The sequence below is a fragment of the Muntiacus reevesi genome, chromosome 4 (genome assembly GCF_963930625.1).
Source record: "Muntiacus reevesi chromosome 4, mMunRee1.1, whole genome shotgun sequence".
Classification (NCBI taxonomy): Eukaryota; Metazoa; Chordata; class Mammalia; order Artiodactyla; family Cervidae; genus Muntiacus; species Muntiacus reevesi.
In genome coordinates, this window is record NC_089252.1 from 38261736 (window position 1) to 38288301 (window position 26566).

At 45.8% G+C, this 26566-nt stretch overlaps 1 protein-coding gene across 1 annotated transcript; it reads left to right on the plus strand.

The window, feature by feature from the left end:
- Positions 1-389: 389 nt before the first annotated feature.
- Positions 390-2861, plus strand: LRRC30 (leucine rich repeat containing 30). Its single transcript, XM_065935155.1, has 2 exons — positions 390-2089; positions 2590-2861. The coding sequence occupies exon 1, from the start codon at positions 668-670 to the stop codon at positions 1571-1573; it is 906 nt and encodes a 301-aa protein (XP_065791227.1). The 5' UTR covers positions 390-667; the 3' UTR covers positions 1574-2089; positions 2590-2861.
- The last annotated feature ends 23705 nt before the right edge of the window (positions 2862-26566 follow it).

The window sequence follows — 26566 nt, forward strand, 5'->3', positions numbered from 1 at the left end:
CACAATCTGCGATTCACAGCAATTTGAATTGGTGTGTGTGTGTGTGTGTGTGTGTGTAATACTTCTATTGATTCCTGGCTGTGAGAACATATAATAATAGCTTCGTGACCAGCATTCAGCCCAGCTCTGCTCTGGGGTTGGGATGAGCCTGAGACCTGCCGACACCCTGGCTTCAATTTTCCCCCTTGGTTTCTCCCTGGAGACGGGCTGGTTAATCACCCTGCTCAGCTGTGACACCCCAGAGAAGCCAAGAGGGGACAGTCAGAGGCGGCCTCCCCGTGACCTGCTTGCTCACACCAGACCAATAAAGTGCGGGCAGAGTGACAACGACAGCTGCCCGGTGGTGTTCAGAGGGAGCCAAGCAGTTCAGTTCTGCAGCCCCGGGGAGGAGTGTGTCATTACAGCCCTGCTTCTCCAAGAGAAGCCACCTCGACGCAGTCGGGGTGCTCGCAGCTCTTGGAGCCACAGTCAGGCATCTGGAACCCCAAGGGATCCCGAGAGCCGGGCATCTGGGATTCCCATCTCCCGCATCCCCCCAAGTCCTACTCCACCTGCGGCACCACCAGCTACGGCTCCCATCACCCGATCGGCCCCCTGCTGGGCTTTAGCAGTGGAGTCGGTCTCCATCACCATCTGTGGCAAGAGAGACGCTGGAGAAAGGAGGTACATGGGGGCCAGGCAGTCCGGGGCCCGTCGCAAGGACAAGGGCCCCCTGGGGCGGGGGCTACTGCGGGGGAGGCAGAAGTTCTCCTCCTGGGACGATGCTCTGCTTCCCGGCAGGGACCCGCGCTGCCTGCTGAAGCGGGGGCTGCGCCATGTCAGTTTCAGCCTGGTCACCAAGGGCATGACGGATGCGCCCGACTTCCTCTGGGGCCTGTCGGAGATGCAGAAGCTCAACCTGTCCCACAACCAGCTCCGGGCCGTTCCGCCCGAGCTGGGGAAGCTTACGCGGCTGGTGGTCCTGAACTTGTGCGGGAACCGCCTGAAGACGCTGCCCCGGGAGGTCAGCCTCCTGCAGAGCCTCAAAGTCCTGTTCGTGCACATGAACGGCCTGACGGAGCTGCCGGCCGAGCTGGGCGCCTGCCGGAGCCTGGAGGTCCTGAGCGCGTCGCACAACTGCCTGTCCCAGCTGCCCGCCAGCCTCGCCGACCTGTCTCGGCTGCGCAAGCTGAACCTCAGCCACAACCGCTTCGCCCACATCCCCGTCTGCGTGTTCTCACTCAAGGAGCTGGACTTCCTGCACGTGGGCTCCAACCGCCTGGAGAACATTGCCGAGAGCATCCAGTGCCTGGCCGGCCTGCAGATCTTCATCGCTGAGGGCAACCACATCCACACCTTCCCACGCTCGCTCTGCCTGCTCACAAGCCTGGAGCTGCTGAACCTGAACAACAATGACATCCAGACGCTCCCTGCGGAGCTCTACATGCTCTGCAGGCTGACCAGGATCGCCTGGAACCCCATGGACAAAGGGCTGCACATTTCCCGTAACCCTTTATCCAAACCTCTGCCCGAGCTGCTGGAGGGGGGGCTGGAGATGCTCGTCAGTTACCTGAAGGACAGAAAACACACCTGAGGGTGGCGTTGGAGGCACCGACAGACTCAGACGGGAACTTCCCTAGTCTAAACCCTCTCCTCTTCCTGTTGCTGCGGGTGGAGGCTTGCGTTACTATGTGCTGAGTTGTACCGAACGCCCCTTTCTTAGCAGGTGTTTGCTTTTTAGCTGTGTATACTCCTATAAATGGGCTTCTACTTCTCAGCAGTAGAGGATCCACCTGCAATGCAGCAGATGCGGGTTCGATCCCTGGGTAATGGGAAGATCCCCTAGAGGAGGGCATGGTAACCCACTCCAGTATTCTTGCCTAAAGAATCCCATGGACAGAGGAGCCTGGTGGGCTACAGTCCCACAGGGTGGGAAAGAGTCCGACACAACTGAAGAGACAGCCCGCCGGCCTCTCCCAAAAACCCGCATAATATCATCTCCTTCTGAATATCAGTGGATAGGGGACTTGGGTTTTCTTTCCCCAAAGAAAAATAATTCTGCTTCTTCTGGGGAGCAGTGGGATTCAGCCTTTGAGAGAGAGGACAGCAGGTATGATTCAATGTCCACCAAAAGTGAAATGTTTACTAAGTACGTGCTGTGAGCCAGGTACAATATAGGAGGGGTTGAGACCGTGTGGTTTCAGTCCCTGAGCTGGCACCCTGAAGCCACAAAGCCCCAGCAAGACATGCCCCCACCCCTGTCTCCATCCAGCATCCCTTGGGACCAAAGAGAAGCTGGCACCCAGCCCTCCTGGCAACGACCAAATCCAGCAGAGCTTCCCCTTGAGTCCCGGGGGAGACAAGCCACAGGAACTTTGCCTCTAGAATGACCGTAGGGCAGCAGTCCAGCCGCTCATGCTGACGTCTGGGGGTGGGTGACGGGGTGCAGCGTGCTGGCTTTCAGAGAATAAACACAAACAGAGCCAACACTCAGTGTCCATCTTCTTTCCAATCCTTCTCTTGCGCCCAGTCATATCCTCAAGCTTCTCTAGAGACGCGGGCCAATGGTTACCGTCCCCTGTTGTAATTTCACTCCTCCTCTCTTCCTAGATTTGCCTTCTCCGAGGTGAGCTAACAGCCGGGGGGAAAAGCTCAAAAGGCAGGAAAGAGGAGGTAAGGCATAGACAGCCCACCCCCAAAAGTCATTACCCTTTCATATTCAGAGGGGGGTGATGTTTGCTACTGGCTTTCACCTGTGGTCCTTTAAAAATTAGCTGAGGCACTTCCCTGAGGGTCCGGTGATTAAGACTCCACTCTTCCAATGCAGGTGGTGTGGGTCCAATCCTTGATGGGGGAACAAGGGTCCCACATGTCAAGGGGCATGGCCAAAAATAAATAAATTAATGAAATAAAACGCTTTGGAGATCTCTCACTTATTTCAAAATTTTACAAATTACAGATGAGTTGAGTGACATGCAAAGCTCTTTGGAGAAAAGGCTCTGTAAGAATATTTGCTTTGTTTTCAATTCCAAGAGTTACACAGCTGTTAGTTCAATGCAAAATCAGGACGAGCCATTACAGAGTTCCCGCCACGAAAATTACTGGGCCTCGCTGTCTTTGTCCCAGCTGAGAGCCCCTGAGATGTCACTGTGTGTTGAGAGTTCAAGAATTCAAATGAATATGACAGTGAACGTACAATGCCTGTGGATCCACAAGCGCTCAGGTTTCTTGGCACATTTGTCTAAGGACACAGCAGACAATAGCAAGACAGGAATGGGGGATGTGGCCAGGATCATCTAACTTCTTACTACCCTTAGTTTAATTCAGTTAAATTCATGTTTATTAGCACTTTTCCTGGGCAGGCACCTCGAGAAGAATAAGGCTCAGCTCCTTCTATCAAGGAGCTCAAAGTGTGCTGAAAGAGACAGACCTACGTGGGTTTCCACAATGTGGCAAGTCATGATCCCTGCCGCTGCTGCTGCTGCTAAGTCGTTTCAGTCGTGTCCGACCCTGTGCGACCCTATAGACGGCAGCCCACCAGGCTCCCCCGGCCCTGGGACTCTCCAGGCAAGAACACTGGAGTGGGGTGCCATTGCCTTTTCCTCGTGATCCCCACTAGAGAGAGATTAAAGCAAAGATAGCATACTGGATGGTGTGTAGCACAGGCTGAGCCCCAAGTTTCAGAACCAAAGGACACGATTGGGACGAATCAGTCAAATCCCTGTTCTTGGCAGCCATCTCACCCTAATTCCCCTCACCGCTTCGCCCCACGTAGGGGAGGGGAGCACAGCCCGGGGGTCTGCGGGGCTCATTCTCAGGTGCTGACTTAGGCAGCTTTAGTGGCAGGGGGTGGGCTGTCGTCTTCTTATTCTAAGCATTGATCAAGGAGGGGTGTGTCCATGTAACTTATTCACAGGACAAATGGATTTCCCACCAGACCCCAAAGTCAATATCCCATCCATCATAGAGGGCAGCCCATTCCTGCCATTATCATCAGATACCACTGTTCCGTGAACGCCCTGGGGACATGAGTTCTTGTGCTGAACCACTGCAAACAGATCTCAACAGTGTCACCGGGAGGCAGCTGAAGTCCCCTCCACATCCCCCCCCCAACCCCCGCCGCCAACCACCCCCCAGCAGCAACCGGAGATCTGCTTATCCCCGCCGGGCACACATAGGCACACTCAGTAACCTCACCCACGTTCACTTGCTGGAGCCAAGACTATTTAAAGACATCAGTGGAATTCTTACTCGATCTCATGACTCAGAGGGAAACGGCGGTGTGAGGCTCTCTCTGCAGAGCAGGACAGAGGCTGGAGCTGGAGCCCATACAGGCAGCTGTCGCACAAACACCGTGCGTGCCAGGATCGCCCCCGCTGGTGTCCCCTGGTGTCCGCTGCCGAAGACCCACTTGGGCTCATGCTGAATTTCCATGACCTTGTTCTGGGCCGAGAGTCAGGCTGGGGCACCACCATCCCACTTTTCCTGCTGAGCAATCATTTTATTTCCTCTCCTGGCTTTTTCAGTCACTTGATACCTCACAGTAACTCTACTCCAGGGAAAGAACATAACCATAGTTTGAAGGTGACCCAAGAGCTTATTATACTGCTTAAGGAAAGGGTGGTATCAGTGTGGTTGGCAGCTTCCATCGGTGCCTTTCAGAGGTATAGAAGCAAGGTTTTCTTTGTGAACAGTCGGCATTGAGGGCTGCATGAAAGTAATAGCAGTTGCCCGATGGGCTTTAGATATTGATTCTTTGTGAATGCTCCTTTTCTATTGATGAAGGGAAGTGCTGAGCACAAACCTGGTTAATGTGCTTGGTTATTCAAAACACCCACGCGGAGGGAATTTGATACAGTGCTGGTGTCTGCCATCAAACCCTACAGTTTGCTGACGGGTTGTGAAATGCATCTTGCTTATCTTCTGTAGTTTTGATGCCGCCACACTCGAATAACTCCCAAGTATTTCTAAGACTTCTGAAATCAAAGCCCTGAGGCTGACTGCAAGGGCGGCGGAGTACGTTTAGCCAAAGAATGCAAGCTAATTGGGGGCTTGATGTAGGCAGCTGACTGTTCACATCCTGATAGTGGGGTGGTTGCATGTCACCAGGCTCTCAGTAAGACGTGATCTCAGTAGTGTGTTCAGAGACACCTTTTGAAGCAGCTTACAAACCCACAATTAAGAAAAAATCCTCTGTTCCTAGGGAAGGAAGATGGTTTTGAAAAGACACATCTGTTCGAGAAATAATACTGCTAAATTCATAAAGCTGCTGCACATTAGAAAGAAGCATGTCGTTATTAGTTACTTGTTGACTTAGTAAATGGTTAATAAAAGTAATGTGCTCTGTTCTCAGACTTGAGTCAATGTACTGTCTCTCTGTAGTAACCAGAGACAGACGGGATACACCTGTCCTTCACAACAAGACACTCCTGCAAAGAGATGGAGAGGGAAAGCTGTCATTATCTGTACAGATACTTTAAACCCTTTTCTTGTGGGAATGGTTACTGCATTTTAAAATGCCATTTCCTATGCCTCCAAGCACAGACTGAATATGCATGTGGATGGCTATGCGTTACACAGTGGAAGATGAACGCCCTGTGGGCTTGGTCCCTGGAAGACGACGCAAGTGTCAACATCCTGAGATGATGGGGGTGAGGCTCAAAGCTGCGCTGGGCTGCTTCTCATCAGTAATGTATATCAGCAACGGTGAGTCTGGACAGTCTCTGAGATTCTATTACAAATGAGAGAAACAAGACGAGTTCAATAAATGGTCTTTTCCGAAAAAGGAAGCATTCAAGCTGTTAGATTTAGCTAATAGGAAGATGCTAGAGGATAAGATGGTTAGGTAGCATCACCAACTCAATGGACAGGAATTTAAGCAAACTCCAGGAGGTAGTGGGGGATGGAGGAGCCTGGTATTCGCAGTCCATGGGGTTGCAAAGAGTTGGACACAACTTAGGACTAAACAACAACTCCATCCTAAACAATACCTCCTTAGGTATCCATGGGTTCTCTATCTTCTTATCCCACCAAAGAATTTTATTTTCAGCACCATGTGAGAAACAGAGAAACACAAAATTCCCAGCCTAGATTAAATGTGCAACTAAGTATTGATACCATCAGGTAATTATAATTTATCCAAGTACATCAAAATACAACTTTTCATAGATTGTAAGAAAATGAAATAAAATTCAGAGGAACATCAAAGCTGTTATAAATAGTAATAAGAACAATCTTGACCTTGTTGAGAAAAGAACTTTTTATGAGTGTTCTTTGAAGGTACCCATTAAGTTATACATTGAATGCAAAGCATTACTAATTTTAAAAAAGGACAGCATAGTAATAAAAGGGAAGCAGAGAGGGCTCATAATGAATTTGTAAGAGCTTGGGCATCGTTAGGCGAGCATAACTGGAAGCTGTTAGCATCAAGCTTGCTATGCAGATTTTTTTTTTTAGTAGTGTCATAGGAATCTATTTGCAAGGAGAGAACTTGCTTCCCACTGCTTAAACTTTCTTCTTATTTCAGCACAGGACAGAAAATTAAAGTGAACTTGAGTCCTTCCGGAACGCGTCAAAGTAATTCCGGATGCCCTTGAGGGAAACATACATTATGAAATATACAGGATGACTGGGTTCCATAGGATGAACTAGAGTCACCCTTGGAGCATCACAGAGTCCCCCATATTCTTCAGCCTTGAATAACTTGAGTTCCCCAGAGGAGCCAGGGCATGCCACTGGGGCCAATCTGTATTTCAGCCTCAGCGGCTAGGCTCCTGGATGCTGTTGGTCCCCGGACTGCAAAGCCACTGGACTTTATCCTCATGGCTAACTTGGACTTCACATCAGCATAGGGAAGAGATTCAATCATAATATATCCAATGAGTAATGAAAAAGTGAAGTCTGTGCAGGTGACTTCTCCTGTCCAGGCTTCGGTTTTCTACAAACTGAGGCAACTGAATTCACTTATTTTACTATTTATTATTTTTTAATTCTGTAGGTTAGAAGGTCAACACAGATGTTTCTAAAATCAAGGTTTAGCTGGTCTGCATTTCCTTCTGTCAATTCTAGGGTAGAATTCATTTCCATCTCATTCTGGTAGCAAAATTCGTTTCTATAGGGCTGTAGGACTGAGGTTCCAGCTTCCTTGATTGAATTCACTTTAAAGTCAACTCACTTTAAGCTTTTCTTAGCTTTGAAATTCAGACTATATATATATATATATATATTTTTTTTTGTTGTTTGTCTTCTCCTTGTCTCATGCCCCAGTGCATAGCTACCTGACCTTAGAGTCATTGTAATTACTCAAGAAAAGCCAAAAACGTTGACTCAATGGATCAAAATCAGTATCTCCTTGTAGTACCATGAAAAATATAATTTACTTTTGGTTGACTTTCAAAAGTATGAAAAGAGCTATGGCTTTGTGAAACGTGAATCCAGGAGTCTGCAGACCTCTAGTTTGTCTGGATTCCATCTGTTTTTATTGGCTTGGAGGTTCAGAGGGAATGAAAGATTTAAAGCTTCTCTTATGTTTCTGGAAGAGAAGAAATTTTTAATTATTTCTTTCCCATTTTTTGAAGAAAGAATTGGATTTGATGAAATATTATCATTTGGGTACACAGAGCTGAAATGTCTTATAGAAGAGTAAGCAGAATCTGTTCCAGAGCTTGACCTGAACGTTTGTAATGAGTTATGCTTTCTCTGCATCCCAGTTCAAATACACATGTGAGTCAAACTTGAATTTGGCTATAAATTTTCCAAAGCAACTCCTGCAAGTGGACACACAGAAACCTGCAAAACAGCTCTTCCTTTGGTTTCTTTGATTCTTAATAACATTAATTCTCTGCCTTCACTGTTTTAATCAAAACTACAAATGGATGATATCTACAGTGTGGGAATTAGAAATTAATGACTATAATTTGGTTTTTGATTACCCTTCATTCTAGGAGGGCAGATTAAAGTTGTGTTGGATAAGAATTCCTAAGTAATCTTGAAGTAGATAAGTACTTTGAAAATTGAAAATACAGTTCTGGTGTGATCCTTCTCCACCAAGTCAAGTGAGTACAAGTTCAGGAATATTTTCATCCAGGAAATCACAGGAGTAGTGCAAACAAAAAATCTAGCAAGAAGAATGAACATCTTCTTTATGTTTTACTCTTTCATGCTTTCTTATTATTTAAAGGTTGCTGCTGTGAGCCCTGGGCTACACCCGGATTCATGGCCTCAGGAGGAGAAGAATTTGATCCAGGGCCAGAGATGAGGCTTGACCACTTGGAGCTTTTGTGTAGCAAAGTTTTATTAAAGTATAATAAAGATAAGGAAAGTTTCTGACAAAGACATCAGAAAGGGACAGAAAGAGTGCCCACCGGCTGGTTTTTAGCAAGACATTTTATGTCTGTTAGTGAGCTTCTAATCAGATAAAAGAAACACCTCTAGGCTGAGGGAGTTTCACCAGGCCTGGCACCCACAATATGCATTTTTGAGATAGGATGACTCAAGGTGTGTCATCCCTCAGCCCTAAAACAATGTACTGATTTGTTGAGCCATTATCAGCTCAAGGTTTGAGAAAAGAAAAAAAGTTAGTCTTAGGCAGAACCACTTTGAAGAAAGGCAGATTCCAAAGCAAATACATAGTTTAATTAACATAGCTGAAGAAAAACATTTCCACGAGGAAAACACATCGGTTAGCTCAAGGCAGAACCAGGTGTCGTCAACACAGAATTAAAAGAAGCCTCTTTAAATTTTGTGCGGAGAAGGAAAAAAACATCTGCAAGTGCAGTTTATTTCCTCCTTCCGCTTGGGGACCTCTGGCCTTCCTACCTGTTACCCTCTCATTATCATGATTACTTCTTTGTTGTTGGTAATCAAGAAAACTCTTTAATCTCCCAGAAATGTATCTAATATGCTTGTTGTAGAAAACTTCAACTGTTCATCTGACCATGTAATATGTTGGTTATAGACAACTGAGTTGACCTTCTTAGTTTGTAAATGAACTTGCCAGGGTCTCAGGGATGCATCCTCTACCATCATTTTAGCTGACTTACTTCTGTGGCTGAAGAGGCAATATAATCCTTTTTGATCAAGGTGAGCAGGTTCTTTTTTTTTTTTACCACCAAGGTCGAGTCCTTCATGGTCATCATCTATTGTGCAAAGGCCAAGAATGAATTTGACAAAATCACATGACATGTGCAATAAAAAGTTGACTCAGGAGGTCTGGGGTGTTGAAACTCTGTACATTTGAAAGAAAGGTCTGGTCTTTGACAAATTCCTGGGAAATAATCTCTAAGCCTTTGGAATACCCTGCCTCATAAAGACATCTTTGTTTACCTAGGGCCATGGGTCATATCAGACCATCTGGGCTCACACTGTGGTTGATGGTAGGGTCTTTGGTAACACAATATCTGTGTAACCTCTGGAGAGGCTGGGAACCCAGGTGCTAAAGTCAGCCACAGAGGAGTTCTGTGCCTCCAAGACAAACTCCCAACCAAAACAAACCCTGGACACCAAGGCTCAGCTGAGCCTCCCTGGTTGGCCATAGTGCGTACATGTCACGAATCATTGCTGGGAGAATTACTTGTATCATCAAATTACTCCACCAGGAGATGACAATGGGAAACCATGCCTGAATATGCTCCTTTTATCTTTGATGATTTTAACTTGTGTCCTTTCCCTGTGTTAGGTCATAACAATGAGTATGACAGATTTTCTGAATTTTATGAGTCCTTCTAGCAAATCACTGAGCTTAAGCGTGCTCTTAGGGACCCCAAAAAGAATGAGTTAAAGAGGAGAAAACCCTTGAAAGTGTTGGTTAACAGAAGAGAGGCTTCCTCTAGTCACATAGAAATCAGAGCATAGCAGGGCCAGTTCTGAGTGGACACTGATGCCCATTTGCCTTCTTTCTGCTAAATTACAGCCTCCCTTCACCCCGTCCTAACTGCCAGGTAGTTTTACTTAATTCTCAAGAAGAGAGATACGTTGGTTTTGCTCAAGATTGCCAAAATAGAGTTGGAAAAGCCTCAGTTCCTCTTCCTTCTCCCCTTTTCCTTCTCCATGTGTTTTAATTTGTTTAGAACTTAAGGCTGGAGAAGGGCATGCCAACCCACTTCAGTATTCTTGCCTGGAGAACCCCACGGACAGAGGAGCTTCATGGGCAACAGTTCATGGGGTCACAAAGAGTCAGACACGACTAAAGTGACTTAGTAGCAGAACTTAAGGAATACAATTGAATTTGTTTAAATCAAGGATGGGGAGGAGCAAAATCAGTACTCGTGCTAGATTTCCTCTCCAAACTTTGGAAAGGAAAAATTTTCCTCCAATCTATCATTCTAATAAAAACATTTTAGAATGCAAGATGTGACAAATGCAATCAAAGAGCTGGCCCTGTAGTTTCTCCCAGCTGAGCACTGTACACACCTGCCTCACCTAATGCGCCCACAGGCAAGAAGTCCAGAAGGCCTCTCTGTTACTCTCTGATGCGATGTGCGTTCTGATGCTTTTCTTGATCTGAATTACTAGTGTCCCTCCTATTTAAGCTTGGGCTTCCCAGGTGGCTCAGTGATAAAGAACCCGCCTGCCAAGCAGGAGACGCAGGTTCGATCTCCGGGTCGGGAAGATTCCCTGGAGCAGGAACCCACTCCAGTGTTCTTTCCTGGGAAATCCCATGGACAGAGGAGCTTAGTGGGCTACAGTCCATGGGACTGCAAAAGAATAAGACACGGCTAAGCACACACACACTTAGATGTGAAGCTGAGAAACTGCCCCGTACATTCTGATCCGGTTTTATACAAGTCATAGACAGAAAAGGATGCTCTTCCTGCGATTAATGCAGACTGTGATCTATTGTTTCTGGGTTGTTTTTTTTTTTTTTTTGCACAGGCTATTTGAAAGAAAACAAAACAAAATGCTGAACAATTTTGAAAAACCAAGAAAAAGTCCTGCTGGCACGCTCGTGCACTTATTTTTCCCACATATTGGTCCAGAAACCCCGTGATGCTCTGCATCTTGCAGACACAAGGGTTTTGAACAGATTGCACACTCCAAGCTCCAGCCGCAGAGACAGCCCCAGAATTTTATCTTCTCACTGGGAAATTATTTTCCCCACATATGTTTTGATGATGACAGGCCTTTTTCCATCTTGCTGTTCCTCCTCCTCAGGAGACTAGAAATGTAAGGAATAATTTCTGATTCGATACTTGCCATTCAGTCCACGTACCGCTGCAGTTTAAAGACTGTCTACACACTTGCTAACAACTTACTTTAAATCTATGCTCTGGGAAAATAAGAGGCAAAGGGGAAGAGAAGAAAGAACTTAAAATAATACATTTGAGAAGATATGTGTAATATTTGGAAGAGAAGTTTCCCTAATTCTACTGATTGTCTCACATTATATAAAACTACATCTATGTGGGTTGGACAAGTTCATTTCTAAGCTAAGTTCCTATAATTCTGCTACTTAGGAAGTCTCAGTGTAAATGAGGATATTTTCCTCTATTCCTTACCTAATTCAAAACTGTCATAGTTCACCATTCATTTGAGGAAAGAATGATCAGTATTTCTGTTTACCAGCTAAAATGACACAGCATTAGGAAAGGAACAGAAACACAATTCAACATTCACAGGATTAATCACCTTTGAAATTACAATTCCTGATTTTTCTTTTAGTGAACCATAGTTGATTTACAATATTGTGTTAGTTTCAAGGGTACAGCAAAGTGAATTCTTTTTTAGATCCTTTTCCATCCTGGGTTATTACTGGAAATTGAACATAGTTCTTTGTGCTATACTGTAAATCCTTGCTGTTTATTTTATGTGCAATAGTGTGTATCTGTCATTCTCCAACTCCTGATTTATCCCTCCCTCCTTTCCCCTTTGATCGTCATGTTTGTGGGTTTGTTTTTGTTTTATAAGCAAGTTTATTTGTATTAATTTTTCAGATTCCACATATAAGTGATATCGTATCACATCTGTCTTTGTCTGGCTTACTTCACTGAGTATCGTAATCTCTATGTCCATCCATGTTACTGAAAATTGCATTATTTCATTCATTTTTATAGTTAATATTCTATTGTGTGTGTATGTGTGTACATAGCACATCTTTTTAATCCATTGATCTGTTGATGGAAAATTCTTATTTTTTTTTAACTTAGAAGATTGACATTATTTAGAGTTCTTTGCAACAATGAAGTGTTGTTAATGATGTCACTGTACTATGTCAAATCTTTAAAACTCTCAAAGTTTCATATACTGTGACAATATTGTATAATTCAGAGAAAGGGAAAGTCGCTCAGTCGTGTCTGACTCTTTGCAACTCCATGGACTATACAGTCCATGGAATTCTCCAGGCCAGAATACTGGAGTGGGTAGCCTTTCCCTTCTCCAGGGGATCTTCCTGACCCAGGAATTGAACTGGTGTCTCCTGCATTGCAGGCAGATTCTTTACCAATTAAGCTATAATTCAGAGAGGTGTCAGTTTTTCGTACTGAAGGTAATAGAGAACTTTATTTGTACCCATTTCCATAGGTCAGGAGATGGCCAAGTATTTACTCTTTTTCTCTTAATATTACCAGGCTGACATCCATCCAATACTTGCAAACTCTAGAATTGGAACAAACAAATCTTGAAATCCATCTCATGTAAATTTCTCCCCCATACATGTCTTTAAAAAATTTATGCTCAAACACTCTCAGTAACAGAGGGCTCACCCATGTGCAAATGGTTCAATCCATTGATTTTTTGATATGTCTTCTCCTCATTTTCCATCTCAGTAAATGATACCCCAACCCACCCAGGAACCTAAGATGAATTCTAGCCTTCTCTCTCTCTTAATCCTTCATCTACTGTCTCACCCAGTCCTGAGGTTCCACGTCCAAAATTCTTCTATTGTCCTATTCAAGCTGACACTGCACTTCATTCTGGCCTCCTCATTCATCCCCTTGGTCCCCTTTTCATCAACCAGCATAGGTACCAAGGGCGTCTTTTAAATATGCAAATTGGACCATGGCAGACCCCTGCTCAACATTTGCAATAGAATCCAAAATCTTTCACATGATTTATAAGGTTTCACAAACTCCAGCTCCATTGGTCATTCTTTTTTTTTGTTTTTTTTAGATGAAACCTTTTGTTATTCATTTACTTATTTTACTTTATTTTTGCTGTTCTGGGTCTTTGCAGCTTACAGGTTCTCTAGTTGGGGCTCGAGGGCTTAGTTTTCTTGTGGCATGTGGGATCTTAGCTCCTGAACCAGGGACTGAACCTGCATCCATCCCCTGCATTGCAAGGCAGATTCCTAACGACTGGGCCATCAGGGGAGACCCTCCACTGTTAATTCTCTTACAAATGTGTGCCCATACTGGCTTCTTTAGTTCCTGAAGATTCTATCCTGTCTTCGGACTTTCAAGTGCACCCTTCCCTTTTCTTGAAATGACCTTGAAGGCTAACACCTGCTCGCGCTCCAAGTTTTAGATCAAACACACTTTTTCAGCAAAGCTTTCCTTGACCTTCCTCTTTTCCTTCATTGCCCCTACCACAGATGAAATTACGTGCATTAGAGTATGATCATGTGCACACATGAATAAATGCATGTGAACACACAGATGCACATGCAGACATGTAACTCGTAGGGATTCACCCCCCACCGTACGACAGCATCAGCATACTTTTCTTATTTCATGGTTGCATCGCCTGGCATGTAACTTTCTTTCTGGCTCACAGTAAGTACTTAATGCATTGTACAGGATGCATTCATATCTAATTATTCAAAATCATTAATTTGGAAATGGTGCCTTCCTTGAAATTTGTTTTATCAACCAAATGAAGTAAATGATGTGCATGTATCCCTAATGAATAAGTGCTTTTCAGCAGGAAACAAAGTTAACATTCGTTTAAAAATATTGTACTTGAGAAGCAAAGAATCAGCAAAGGAGAGTGGTTATCACTTATTTAGGCTAACACTTACATTAACAGTGCCTATATAATTAAACTGGCAGTCATGAGTTGAATGAATAAATGATGAGCTTGGGGACAGAATGGCCACTGCAGGCAGTAGCACTTCATTCTCTGAGCATGCATGCTCAGTTGCTCAGTCATGTCTGACTTTTTGTGACCCCATGGATTGTAGCCCACCAGGCTCCTCTGTCCATGGGATTCTCCAGGCAAGAATACTGGAGTGCGTTGCCAATATTTCTTTTCCAGGGGATCTTCCCAACCCAGGGATTGAACCTGAGTCTCCTATGTCTCCTGCATTGGCAGGTGGGTTCTTTACTGCTAGTGCCTCCTAGGAAGCCTGATTTATATTTATGTCTCTTAATTCATCTCTACAACAACTCTGTGAACTGGTGATTTTCCATAAATGAGGAAAGTGGGACCAACACTGAGCCCAAGTCACATGCCAGGAGCAGACAGCCTGGAGGAAGCCGACATCTCCCCGACCCACCTCCCAGGATGCTGGGTGCATCTCCCTGCCTTAGGGAAGCATAAGGATTCAAGTGAACGGGGTTGGGTGGGGGGGGGGGGCGTCACCGAGGCAGGAACTCGGACCACTGTAGGGCCAAAGTCAGTGTGAGTCCAAGCTGAAGCCAGTAAGAGAAAGGCAGGGTGGTCAGTGCAGGTGAAACCAGAGGGGGTTAGATGTCAAAGCTTCCACACAGATGCTGGGAGTATAAATGTGTCTGAAGAAGCTGGCCCGGCACACAGACCCCTGCTGGTCCTCGTGTTTCTGGCCACCAGCCAGGAGCCTTAGGAGTAGTCTCTTCTGCTTCTAGGAAGCCCTCCCTGTCACCTCCCTTCTGGCCAGCAGAGTCCCCGCTGTCACTGTTTAGAGTGGACCCTCTGGGACCACAACCAGCTCCTCTAAGAAAGCTGGTGTTTCTGTGCTGTGATGGCCTCGGTCACATCCTCCAAGGACAGATTCTGCACCTTAGCTCCATGAAGTGCATGACACCACCCCCACACTTGTCACTTTTCTCCCAAAGACAATTTCTGAGGTCCTAGTGGTTGATGCCCAAACTCGCAGCCCTGGGGAGTCAGGGTGCCTCCAATGCAGGCCTTCTGCTCCAGGCTCCAGGAGACGCTTGGCTTCTGTGGGCACCTTGTGCCCAGACTTCCCTGGTGGGTGTTTTTTGGGAAGGAAAGTCTCCTGTGTGTCAAGTGCTGGCAGAGAGGACTGCCCATGCCGCAGGAAGCCTGTCCTTCCTCCTTCCCTCCCCACGGGCATCCTCCTCCTAGATGGAGTCTGGGCTCAGGCTGGCTGCAGTGGCCCCCTGGTGGGACTCTGTCTGTGACTTGCTTCCCGGCCGTGGTCCAGCTGGACGGCGTGGTTAACTGTGCTAAGCCCCTGCATCCTGGGCTCCAGAACATCTTCATCATTCAGAACTTCAAATACCACTGTGTCCAGATGGAAAGTCTATCATTTCTGGCTCAAACATTGTAGTAAGGTCCACAGATGATGTAGTCAGATTTTACTGGGTTTTTTTTTCCCCCAATAAGCGAACACAAACATTTTTACACCCTGCAACAGAGTTGCAGTAACTGTTAAAATATCTGGCTGAGAAAATCGAAGACAGTTGAAGGAGAGTTGTAGACGTCAACCCAGCCTTTCAATAATGCGTTCAATACCTCGAAAAGTGATGGGAAGTCAGGGATGAAATGAAACAGTAAACAGAGCGAAGGCGGCTTTCACATACCATGGCAGCTATGTCATTTTAAGCCTCAGACAGAACAGGGGATCAAAATGCCAAACGTGAAGGATGAGGCTGCATGTCCCAGGTGAGTGGCTTTGGCTGCTGACACAGAGGATGCTTTTTGCACTGTGTATCCTGAGTCAAAAGGAAAAAAAAAAAATTAATGTCGGGCTAAGTTTAGCCTTATCCCAAGGGAGCTTCCATGCCCCAGGATATCCTTGTAAGAGATGGGAGTCCAGGTACGCTATACTGCATTTGGCCTTTCATGGGAGAGACAACCAACCAAGAAGTCAGCAGCTCTGCCCGGCCCTCCGTGGATCCTTGTAGGATCCTCCGGGACCACCCCCATCTCTCAGAGATGCATTCTGCCCTGTCTCACCAGCGGAGTCCTCCCAAGCCCACAGCCCAGGTGCTCCTCCTGGGTCCTAAAGTCTCCATACTGTGGAGTCCCATTGTCTGCCCATCGCATTGGTTCCAGCTCCATTTCTGGCTCTGCTTTCTGAGTCCTCTGAAGCTATTTCCCTCTGTTGGGAGAAATCTTGCCTGTGGAGGGACTGGCTTCTCTGATCCCAGAGCTCTGTGGCAGCCCCCTCCCGTCTTCCTGAGATGCTGTCCTGGGATCATCTGTCCCCACGAGCCATGAAATGCCGTCCTGGCCGTCCTTGTCAAGAGGCGGAAGGGGATTAGCATCACTCATCTCTTAGGCTCTCGCTGGGCCTCTCATTTCAAAAGTCACGAAGTGGAGCCACCTGTCCTGCACTATATTTATCACGTTCTTCGACAGGACTAATCCTGGTACTGTACAGGGCCACCGCCCGTGTCCACAGCCTCCGGCTCTGATGACCCCACGGCGCCTGAGCACGGTTGTAGGTACGTGCCGGTGATGGACACTCGTCTAACGATGCCACCTGATTGAGTCAACAGATCCTTTCGTGCCTCCTGTGGGTGATAAGAGCTTTGTGGCCTTATGGACGTTCTGTAGTGATGTGTGAATTACATGGCACACCCCACTGCTGCCTGAAACCCTGCTTGACGTGCAATCGGTAGCCACAGAGATCATGTTGCAGTGCTTGTTATAATTTTAACCTAAGGGCTTCCCAGGTGGCGATAGTGATAAAGAATCCACCTGCAATGTAGGAGACCTGGGTTCGATCCTTGGGTTGGGAAGAGCCTCTCGGGGAGGAGGTGGCAACCCACTTCAGTATTCTTGCCTGGAGAGTCCCATGGACAGAGGAGCCTTGGGGACCGCAGACCACGGGGTCGCAGAGTCAGACACAACTGAAGTGACTTAGCACACATCATGGGACTTAGCCTCTTTTCATCTGTTTTTTTTCCTTCTGGATGGAATTCTAGAAAAATCTCAAGTCTATCTTTTAATTTGTTAATTTCTCTTCAGCTGAGTCTTGATCAGTTAAACAGCAGACACTGGATTTTAAGCTTCGATGTTATAGTTTTCATTTCTAGACGTTCCACTTGGTTCTTAATCCAGTCACCTAGGTCTTTCTCTCTAACCTCTTCCTCACTACTGTTTTTTGATCCTTTTTTTTTCTATGTCATTGAACTTATCGAATGTGCTTATTTTAATGTCTCTTGTCTGATAATCCAACATCTAATATCTTATTTCAGTTCTGCTGAGTTTTGTTTCTGTTGCTTCTCGCTCATGGGTCCTCCCTGTAAGTCTCATGATTTTGGGCCATAAAGCTTTACCTGAAGGAACTGAAAGCTTCCTTTGAAAACTAGGTGGAAGGTCAGAAGGAGATTCTTTCAGAGAGGTTCTGCAGTTGCTTCTGTTGGTTCCCAGCTGCCTTAGCTACCAGACTTACCAGGGTTGGCTTTTAGCTAAGGTATAGAATTAAAGTTTTAGACTACCCAGAGAATGACAGCCTGCTTAAGGCCTGACTTGTCCTTATGAACTCTGGGTGAATTTTTTTTTCTCCTGAATCAGCCCAAATCTTAACAATCGGACATTTCTCTAGCTCGCCTCTGGGGAGAGGAATGTGGATTTACTTCCAGCTTACCTTTATCTTGAGGCTTAATCGGGTTGAAGCTAGGTTCTTTTGTGGCATTGGGGGAGACTTCTCACCTTGGGCAGACCTGGCTTTGTCTCCTGTACACATATCCATTCTTTTTCAGATTCTTTTCCCACATAGATTATTATAGAATATTGAATAGACTTCCTTGTGCTATACAGTAGGTCCTTATTGGTTACCTGTTTTATATACAGTAGTTCATATTTGTTTAATCCCAAACTTCTAACTTATCCCCCCCACCACCAATACCATGTTTCCCTTTTGGTACCATAACTTTGTTTTTGAAGTCTGTGAGTCTGCTTTGTAAATAAATTCATTTGTATCATTATTTTAGATTCCACATATAAGTGATATCATATGATATTTTTCTTTCTCTGACGTACTTCACTTAGTATGATCATCTCTAGGTTCTTTCATGTTGCTACAAATGGCATTATTTACGGTTAAGTGATATTCTTATTTACGGTTGAGTAATATTCCATTGTGTATGTGTTCCACATCTCTCCATTCACTCCTAAATGGACATTTAGATTGCTTCCATGTCTTGGCCATTGTAAATAGTAGCACCTAGTAATTGTCCTGCAAGTCATCATATGGGCAACATGTGGACAACACTCCTATTATAGAAGAAATAGATCTTGGAATAAAGAGGCAAACAGTGCATTGATGTCCTGCCACGAAATTTTCAGTGGGAACAGCCTTTGAATGACTTCTGCCTGGGGCATTCCATCAGCCCCAAGGACCAGAGTAGCGTGCTTACTGCTCAGACCTAGGGGCGGCCCCTTATTTCCATGCCTTTTGCATGAGTCCTGACCCTGTCCACAAGACTAACCAGATGCCCGTCCACACCTCTCTCGGCCTTCTTCCTGCTGATGCCCCAACCTGTCCATCTGCTCCAGGACTCCCCACCAGCAGTAGCACCTGTGGAATAGGAACCCAACAGAAGCAGAAAGGGAGAGACAGTTTCACAAGTGTGGTGAAAGAAAGCATTGAAAGCTGAGCCCCACTGTGAAAAGTGATCACATCATTTTACAAGAGTCTGATTTAATCATCTAAAACACCCCCTGATGAGACACCTCAGTGGTTGAACATTCCGGAAGACTGCTGGTTGAACATGGCACCCCCTCGAGTCAGGGGAAGGAGGCCCTTCTTTCCCCATCCTCTCGGGGAACCCGCGTGTTTTCCCCTAATGAACAAACCATGAGTTTCAGGACACCTAGAAAGTTACTCTGTCTCTCATTCCCTTGTGGACAGAATTTGCACAGGCCTCCTGCTAGCTCCCTTCTTGGGTAGAGGGTGTTGGAAAGGGTCCTTCCTCTTTTCTGACTCCTTGTAATTTGGTGTCTGCTGTGTGTGGAGGAGGCAGACAATAGACATTCCCCAGCATGGTGGCTGGTCTGCTTGTTCACAAAACTGGGGTCAGCTGAGGCTTTGTCAACTTTCAGCTTTCTGTTGAGCAGTGTAAAAGGGGAAAAAAAAAAAAAAAAAAAAAGGAGAAGAAGAAAGAAAGAAAAATGAAAAAAGCCTTTATTCAGAATTTCCAGGCTCACAATCAATAGAGTTGTTAATTCAAGACCAAACTGCTTAATCAACTCATGGCACCATTATTAATTCATATATTAGGCAGTCTACATCCATTTCTGGGTTATTCTCATTTGATGATGAGAAGTGAAATGTTTTCTTCTCTACGCTCTACCACCCAATAAGCCTTTTCCAATTGCAAATTACTGAGCCCAGGTAAAATAAAGACAGCTCTTTGGAAGCCATCAGCTACTGCCTCCCTGGTGAATGCTGAGGAGCTGGGTTGGGGGGTGCCATGTAAGAAGTGGCTATCCAACACATTAGCCATCTCTTACGGTAAACAAAGAATTAGTATCTGAACAATAAAGAAAGCAGGATTGGCCCCAGATAGCTAGATGCATAGGAAAGATGTGATTTTAGCAAGCCAGATGCTTGGATCTTCCATATATAGGGGACTACTAAAGCTCTTCATGTGAGAGATTTCATTTTCTCTTAATTAATAGTAATCTTTTCATATTCAGATTACCTGCCCGTTGCTGCAAACTTGTATATAGCCTGGCTCCTCCTCTGCCTCCTGGGCATCAGCTCTCTCCCAGTCACCTGAGATGTTGTCTCCTGGGCTCGAGTGCTAATATTCTCACTGAATAAAATCCAGCTCTCAACATTTAAGTTGTGAGTATATTTTTTTTTAGTCAACAATGATTAAATAGTATTGCCTCTAAGGGAGACAAAAACAATCGAATCGTCTCTGCATTCCTGTGGCCTTCTTCACTGCCTAAGAAGTCCTTCTACAGCATAACTGCAAACTCACCCAGGGCCAGATTGGCTGCGTGTGACATGGACAGGTCTTTGCTCTGCCCATCTGCCAATCATTCTGGAAAATATATGTGCAGTGATATCTTTATAGAGTCAAAGAAAACTCCTGCAAAGAGGACAAGACCCCATCTTATTCACTGTTCCTCCCTTAGACTGCTGAGCAAAGTCTGAGAAGCTACAGGCTAACATTAGTAGTTTTCTTAGCCAATGTTGTCAGTATCATAAACATACCTATTATGACTGACATGTTTTAATAGTTTCTTCAGTTTTACCTTAAGGAACATTTCTCTGGTCCAGAAAGCCTTCAATTATCAGTAAAATGAAAATGTCCTATCAGCATAGAAATTAATTTGACTTTGTAGGCTCTTATTGCAAATGATGTGCGAACACCCTTAGGAGAGGAATTCTGGTCAGTTGATATGCTGGTTTACAAGGAATCACCTAATGTCATGTTTGGCAATGCTGATGTGCGATTTCAGGAAATTGGGTCACCGGAAAATACACTTGACACTAGAATCTCACTGAATATAACCCAGTTGTTGATGGTTCAGAAGCACCTTGGGGTCTTGTGGTGGCTCAGTGACTACCACTTGACCCTGCCGGGTGTCAGGGAATCATGATAGATTGTTTGGTCAGAGGGAGATGGCGTGAATTCACGGGGCCCATGATGGGGACTCTTACTGGCTGAAATAAGCCCCACACGAAGTAAAAGCAGAGCAGGAAAAAAGGTGAAACGCTGAAACCTGACCGAAGAAGACCTTCTTCCTTTGGAGACCAGAGCATCAAGTTACCCCAGAGGTCACACGGCCCCCTGGCTTTGTAAGCGGGGCTCTGGCTCCCATGGCCCCTGCCCACTTTCCTGGGCTGCAGGGCAGAGGGGCTGAACTGGCAGGAAAAGGACCGTCCCGAAATCGCAGGTCTGAGATCACCTGTCCTGACCATGTGTCCTGGGGCTGATGCCCCAGGTTGTCTGTGCTATTTTGGGCCCCTATGATGTGATCGCCATTGTCAGCCCTTTTTGGTTTTTTAGCTCTTGTTCACCCATGGTAGGGGGCTTCCTTGGTGGCTCAGATAGTAAAGACTCTGCCTATGCAGGAGACTCAGTTTCGATCCCTGGGTCAGGAAGATATCCCGGAGAAGGGAAGAGCTACCCACTCTAGTATTCTTGCCTGGAGTATTCCATGGACAGAGGAGCCTGGAGGGCTACAGTCCATGGGGGTCGCAGAGTCAGACATGACCGAGTCACTAACAACACCATGCTAGACACTCTGTCCCTCCCTGCCATCCTCCAAAACCTGTTTCAGGAAAGAACTTAATTTATTGCAATAACACCCTTTGCTGTTTGGAGAAACACGTGTGAGTCTGCGATTTCTTGTTTTCCATGGTATTTGATATTTATTTATTTAAATGGCTGCACTGGCTCTTAGTTGAAGCCTGCAGGATATTAATTGTAGCATATGAACTCTTAGATTCGGCCTATGGGATCTAGTTCCCCAACCAGGGATCAAACTCAGGCCCCCTGCATTGGATACTTGGACTCTTAGCCGCTGGACCACCAGCGAAGTCCCTGTATTTGCATTTTAATCCTCATCCTGAATTTTTTCTAAGAGAGCTATGCCTTGTTTTAAGAATTATCAGAAACTAATCAGGAAAAGTGGTCTCTTTTTCCTCATCTAGGATTGTCGCTAAGTCAAGTCTGACTCTGCAACTGCATGGATTGCAGCATGCCAGGCTTCCCTGTCTTTCATTGTCTCTCTGGATGTGGGTTAACAAATAATATTTATCATCATCGTCATCATAACCATCACCACTCTAGACTTTCAAAGTTCTTCCATAAGCACCATCCCCTCCAGGACCCTACAGTGACATCTACAAGCTGTCAATCATATCACTTACTCTTAAGGCTTGCTCTGGTCCTTGTAAAAGATTTCAAAGATCCCTCCTCGTCCTAACATCCTGGATTTACCAGTTCCATGGAACAGGCTCCTGTGACATTCTTATCCTGTCTAATCCACAGCCATAACTATTTATTTTCACATGTTAACTGTTTGTTTTCTGTTTCATCTGCCAAGAGTTTTACCAGAAAGTGTGGCATGCTGCCAATCTTTAGCAGAGAAACCTCTTCAAAGACCCAGATGCTGGACAACATGCATTCCTTGGAATAACTTGGACGTGTGGCAAGCTCATCTGCTCTGAGTTGAGCCAAACCTCTTGGGGGAGCTAAGTGAATTCTAGGCATCACGCATGTTTGGTCTGGTACATTGTTAACATGGAACGTTTATCCGTAGCTGTACCATTCTGGGCAGCTGCTTTGAAATATGCACGACTTGTAGGTTCTGATCACGGACAGCAGGTGGCGCTCTCGTTTTAGGATTCCAGCTCCTCGGTGAGGTGGTAATCACGGAAAATTTCAGGTGCATTTAAAAATTTATGCACTTTTTTTCCCTCTGCCAAGCCAGAAATGTACTCCATTTTTTAGAATCAGGTTCATTTGCTTCCTACTGTGTTACTTCAATTGGGTAATAGTCAACCCGACTTCTCCCTTGGTTGTGTTCTTTCCTTGATCAGGGGATGATGTTTGAGGCTTTCCGCAGTTGGGAGTTAGGGGTAAGTGCAAGTCTGGGAGTCACGTGCTGTTTTCATGCCGAGCTGGGTGTCCTCCTGACAGTTCTGGGTGGCATCGTGCAGACACCCTTGACTGTGTCCTGTTTGCCTGGGTATGGAATCTGTCTGCTCCCCTGTCTGCAGCGAGGGAGCCCAAAGCCAGGAAAAGGTTTCTGCAGAAAGCTGAGTGGGGGAGTAGGTGGCAGGCAAGGGAGTGAGCTGTGGGCAAATCCCAGGGGCACCCAGCTGGCCTCCCAGGGCACCATCATTCCCACTAGTGCTTGAGCATGGCCTTTTGTCAGCGACCGAGCACTCATTCATTCAATCATTCCTGCAGTCATTCAGCAAGCACGAGACATCTTATATTCCCAGTGTGGTTTGCCCATGTATCAGACAGGGTCCAATCAGGAGACAAAAACTCATGAGTTATTTTGTTGTTGTTCATCGTTCTTTCGCTAAGATGTGTCCTACTCTTTGTGACCCCATGGACTGCAGCACTCCAGGCTTCCCTGTCCTTCTCTATCTCCCAGAGTTTGCTCAAACTCATGCTTTTTGAGTCGGTGATGCATCCAACCACCTCGTCTTATGTCATCCCCTTTAACTCCTGCCCTCCATCTCCTCCTGCTATTTTTAAGAGAGAGAATTTATTCTAAAGAATTGTAAACCCTGCATATATTCTTAACAAGAAAACCAGATAGACAAAAGAACAGCAAAGTATCCTCTAGGGGTAGTGATGGGAGTAGCTGTCCCCTCCTCCCACCCCGGGGTGGAGGGTGGGGTGGGGGTGGGGCTGGAGTATCATTCCTGAAAGCTCAGTCCTGCTGGGTCCCAGCTCTGAGAAGGCTAAGCTCAACTGGTGGAGGTCTCTGAGCCTGTGTGATTACAGTGTTGTGAGTGTTAAAAAAACAGCTGCAAACTGGAGTTGGCCACTGCTGTGGACAGGCATTGCCCCCATTGGGGTGAAGAAGTGCAGCAGGGGATATGATCAGAGGAATGGCTTCTTCCTCCTTCCTTGCTGGCTCCCTCTAGAGCCCCCACTGGCAGATCAGGGGCAGGGCACAAAAGTGATGATGGAACCATCATAGGGGTTTTCCAGGTGGCTCAGTAGTCAAGCATTTGCCTGTTAGGGCAGGAGCTGCAGGAGACTCAGGTTCGATCCCTGGGTCAGAAAGATCTCCTGGAGAGAAAAATGGCAACCCACACCAGTATACTTGGCCTGAAAAATCCAGTGGATAGAGGAGCCTGGAGGGCTACAATCCATGGGGTCACAAAGAGTTGGACGCAACCGAATGAGCAGGAAAAGCAGGACATCATAGTTGCTGCCTCGTAGGGAATGGTGGTTTGTGTAGAGATACAGCTGAGTCGCTGCACACACACCAACTCAGCTTTGTTCCCATCCCCCTGGGCTCCACCCAGACGCCCAGCAGGACCCATTTCCTTTTATAGCCCCAGTGTGACATAAAATTTCACTGAACATAGCATAAAACTTTATTTCCTCTCTTTTCCTTGAAGATTCAAATACAATTTCCTTACTTCATCTTTTCACCTCCCTTCTATCATTACCTCCTCCTGTTTTTCTTAGCCCAGTATTACTTTTCATCAAAATCAGATACAAGAGCCAGAAAAGTATGTCAAAATGTCATCGTGGGTCTTTTGTTAAATGTAAATGGATGTGTTGAATTGAATTAATGCACTTTCATAGCAACTATGCTTTCAACAGCTTTCATTATGACGGTAACGTCTGTTGTCAGATCTAATCCATTTGACACATATCAGCGTTCCCATTCTTTGTTAGAATGTTGACCTACGCAGTTAAGAAAAAAATCAAGCAAAGTAGAGGTGGAAGGTATTGGGGAGGTTGAAGTCCCAAGGAGAGAAAATGGAATTGAATGGGGAATTATTTTGAAGATCACTGGTTGTTGCTTTTCATCCAGGAGATGCATTTATCCAGGACAGGCAGCAATTAAACCTGTGCAGCGTGAAGGAAGGGTGAAAATGAAAGTGAAAGTGTTAGTCACTCAGTGGCATCCGACTCTTTGCAACCCCATGGGCTGTAATCCACCAGGCTCCTCTGTCCGTGGGTCGTTCCAGGCAAAAATCCTGGAGTGGGTTGCCATTCGCTTCTCCAGGGGATCTTGCAGGGGCTGAACCCTGGTCTCCTGCATTGCAGGCAGATGGTTTACCACTGAGCCAGCAGGGAAGGGTAGCAAGCTAGAAATCCTGAAGATGGAGGTTGGGCAATATATCTCCTGTTTTATCCCATGTTTCACAGGCCAAAAATATGGAACCTCCACTTCCCTTTTCCCCGGCCAGGAGGGCTCTGCATACACTTAACATTCCATCCAGTGAGAGGAGCTCACTAGATGTTTGGAAAGTGAGAGGAAGACGCGAGCCATTTCATTTCTTCCTCTGGAAGCCACAGTTGTGGTCTATGTGGACTGAGTTATCAGCAGTGTCTGCCCTGCCATTGGCGTCAGCCTGCAGAGGTTCATCTGGGGGACCCGCAGCCACTCTCCGTAGCTTCCTGACTTCGGAAGACAGCTCTTTGGTCTCTAACTGCAAACCTGAAAGCTACAGCAGTGCCCAGTGCCCCCTCCATCAGGCTTTTTATATAATTTCATTTTTTTTACTGAAGTTAGTTCCAAGTGTTCAGCAAAGGGATTTAGTTATATATATACATAGGCTTCCCTGGTGGCTCAGTGGTAAAGAATCTGTCTTTTAAGACCCGATACCCAGGTTTGGAAGATCCCTGGGTTGGGAAGAACCCCTGGAGGAGGAAATGGCAACCCACTCCAGTATTCTTGCCTGGGAAATCCCACGGACAGAGGAGCCTGGTGGGTTACCGTTCATAGGGTCACAAACAAGTCAGATGCAACTTGACAACTAAACAAAAACATGTAATACATATCCTTTTCCAGATTCTTTTCCATTATAGGCCATCACTATATATATATTTAATTGGAAGATAATTGCTTTGCAACCTTGTATTAGTTTCTGCTGCACAACAGTGTGAGTTAGCTGTATGTCTACATCTGTCCCCACCCTCTTGAGCCTCCTCCCACCGCCCCACCCACCCGTCTAGGTCGTCACAGAGCACGGAGCTGATACAGCAGCTGCCCACTAGCTGTCTATTTCACACGTGGTGGTGTGTATTTGTAAATTCTCCTCTCTCAATTCCTCTCCCCTGCCCTTCCCCCCATGGCCACAAGTCCATTCACATCTGTATCTCTATTCCTGCCCTACAGAGGGGTTCATCAGTACCATCTTTCTAAATTTCACATATATGTGTTAACATGATATTTGCTTTTCTCCAATGTTTTTATAAGCACCTTATTTCTTCTACTCAGTCCCTTCCTGCTTGATCCACTAGAGTGGTCTCTGTTTTCATGAGCAAACACATACTAATCCAGAGATGTGAGGGGAGCACAGTCAAAAAGGCACATTCCGTTATAAAGTCATGTTCTCTGATGAGTTGGTCTTATGTTACTGTGTTTACCAGCTGGACAAGTTTCAAGAAGCCCAGGAGATTATGTTTGCTGCATTTCTTGATGACCAAATGTAGGTTCGGACAAATCATGATAGCTTCAGAAACCTCTTGTTCCTGGTCCAGAATTAAAATGTCCTTCAGTACCTTTAATGTACAAGGGCCAGCTGAGGTGAATTCTTGGAGGAAACAATTGTCTTTTTCACTGGTATGAGCCAGACAATCCAAATCAGAAGTGAGCAGAGGGTGCCCTGTTTCCTGTGGACGATGGTAACTGAGAATCGCTTTTCACGCAGTAAATCTGATTCAAGGCTTTTATGAAATGTGAAATTTAATATTCGTCCCCAGAATGAAGATTCATCTCTTTAAAAGCTGTTCACTATCTCACTCAAGGTGTTAGTACTCACGTGGGATGGATTGAGATGGCTCCATCAATTCTGTCTTCCCAGGGGTTCTTG

What these genes read in the sequence shown, in the direction of transcription:
- LRRC30 (XM_065935155.1), top strand. Translation starts at nt 668, where the DNA reads ATGGGGGCCAGGCAGTCCGGGGCCCGTCGCAAGGACAAGGGCCCCCTG.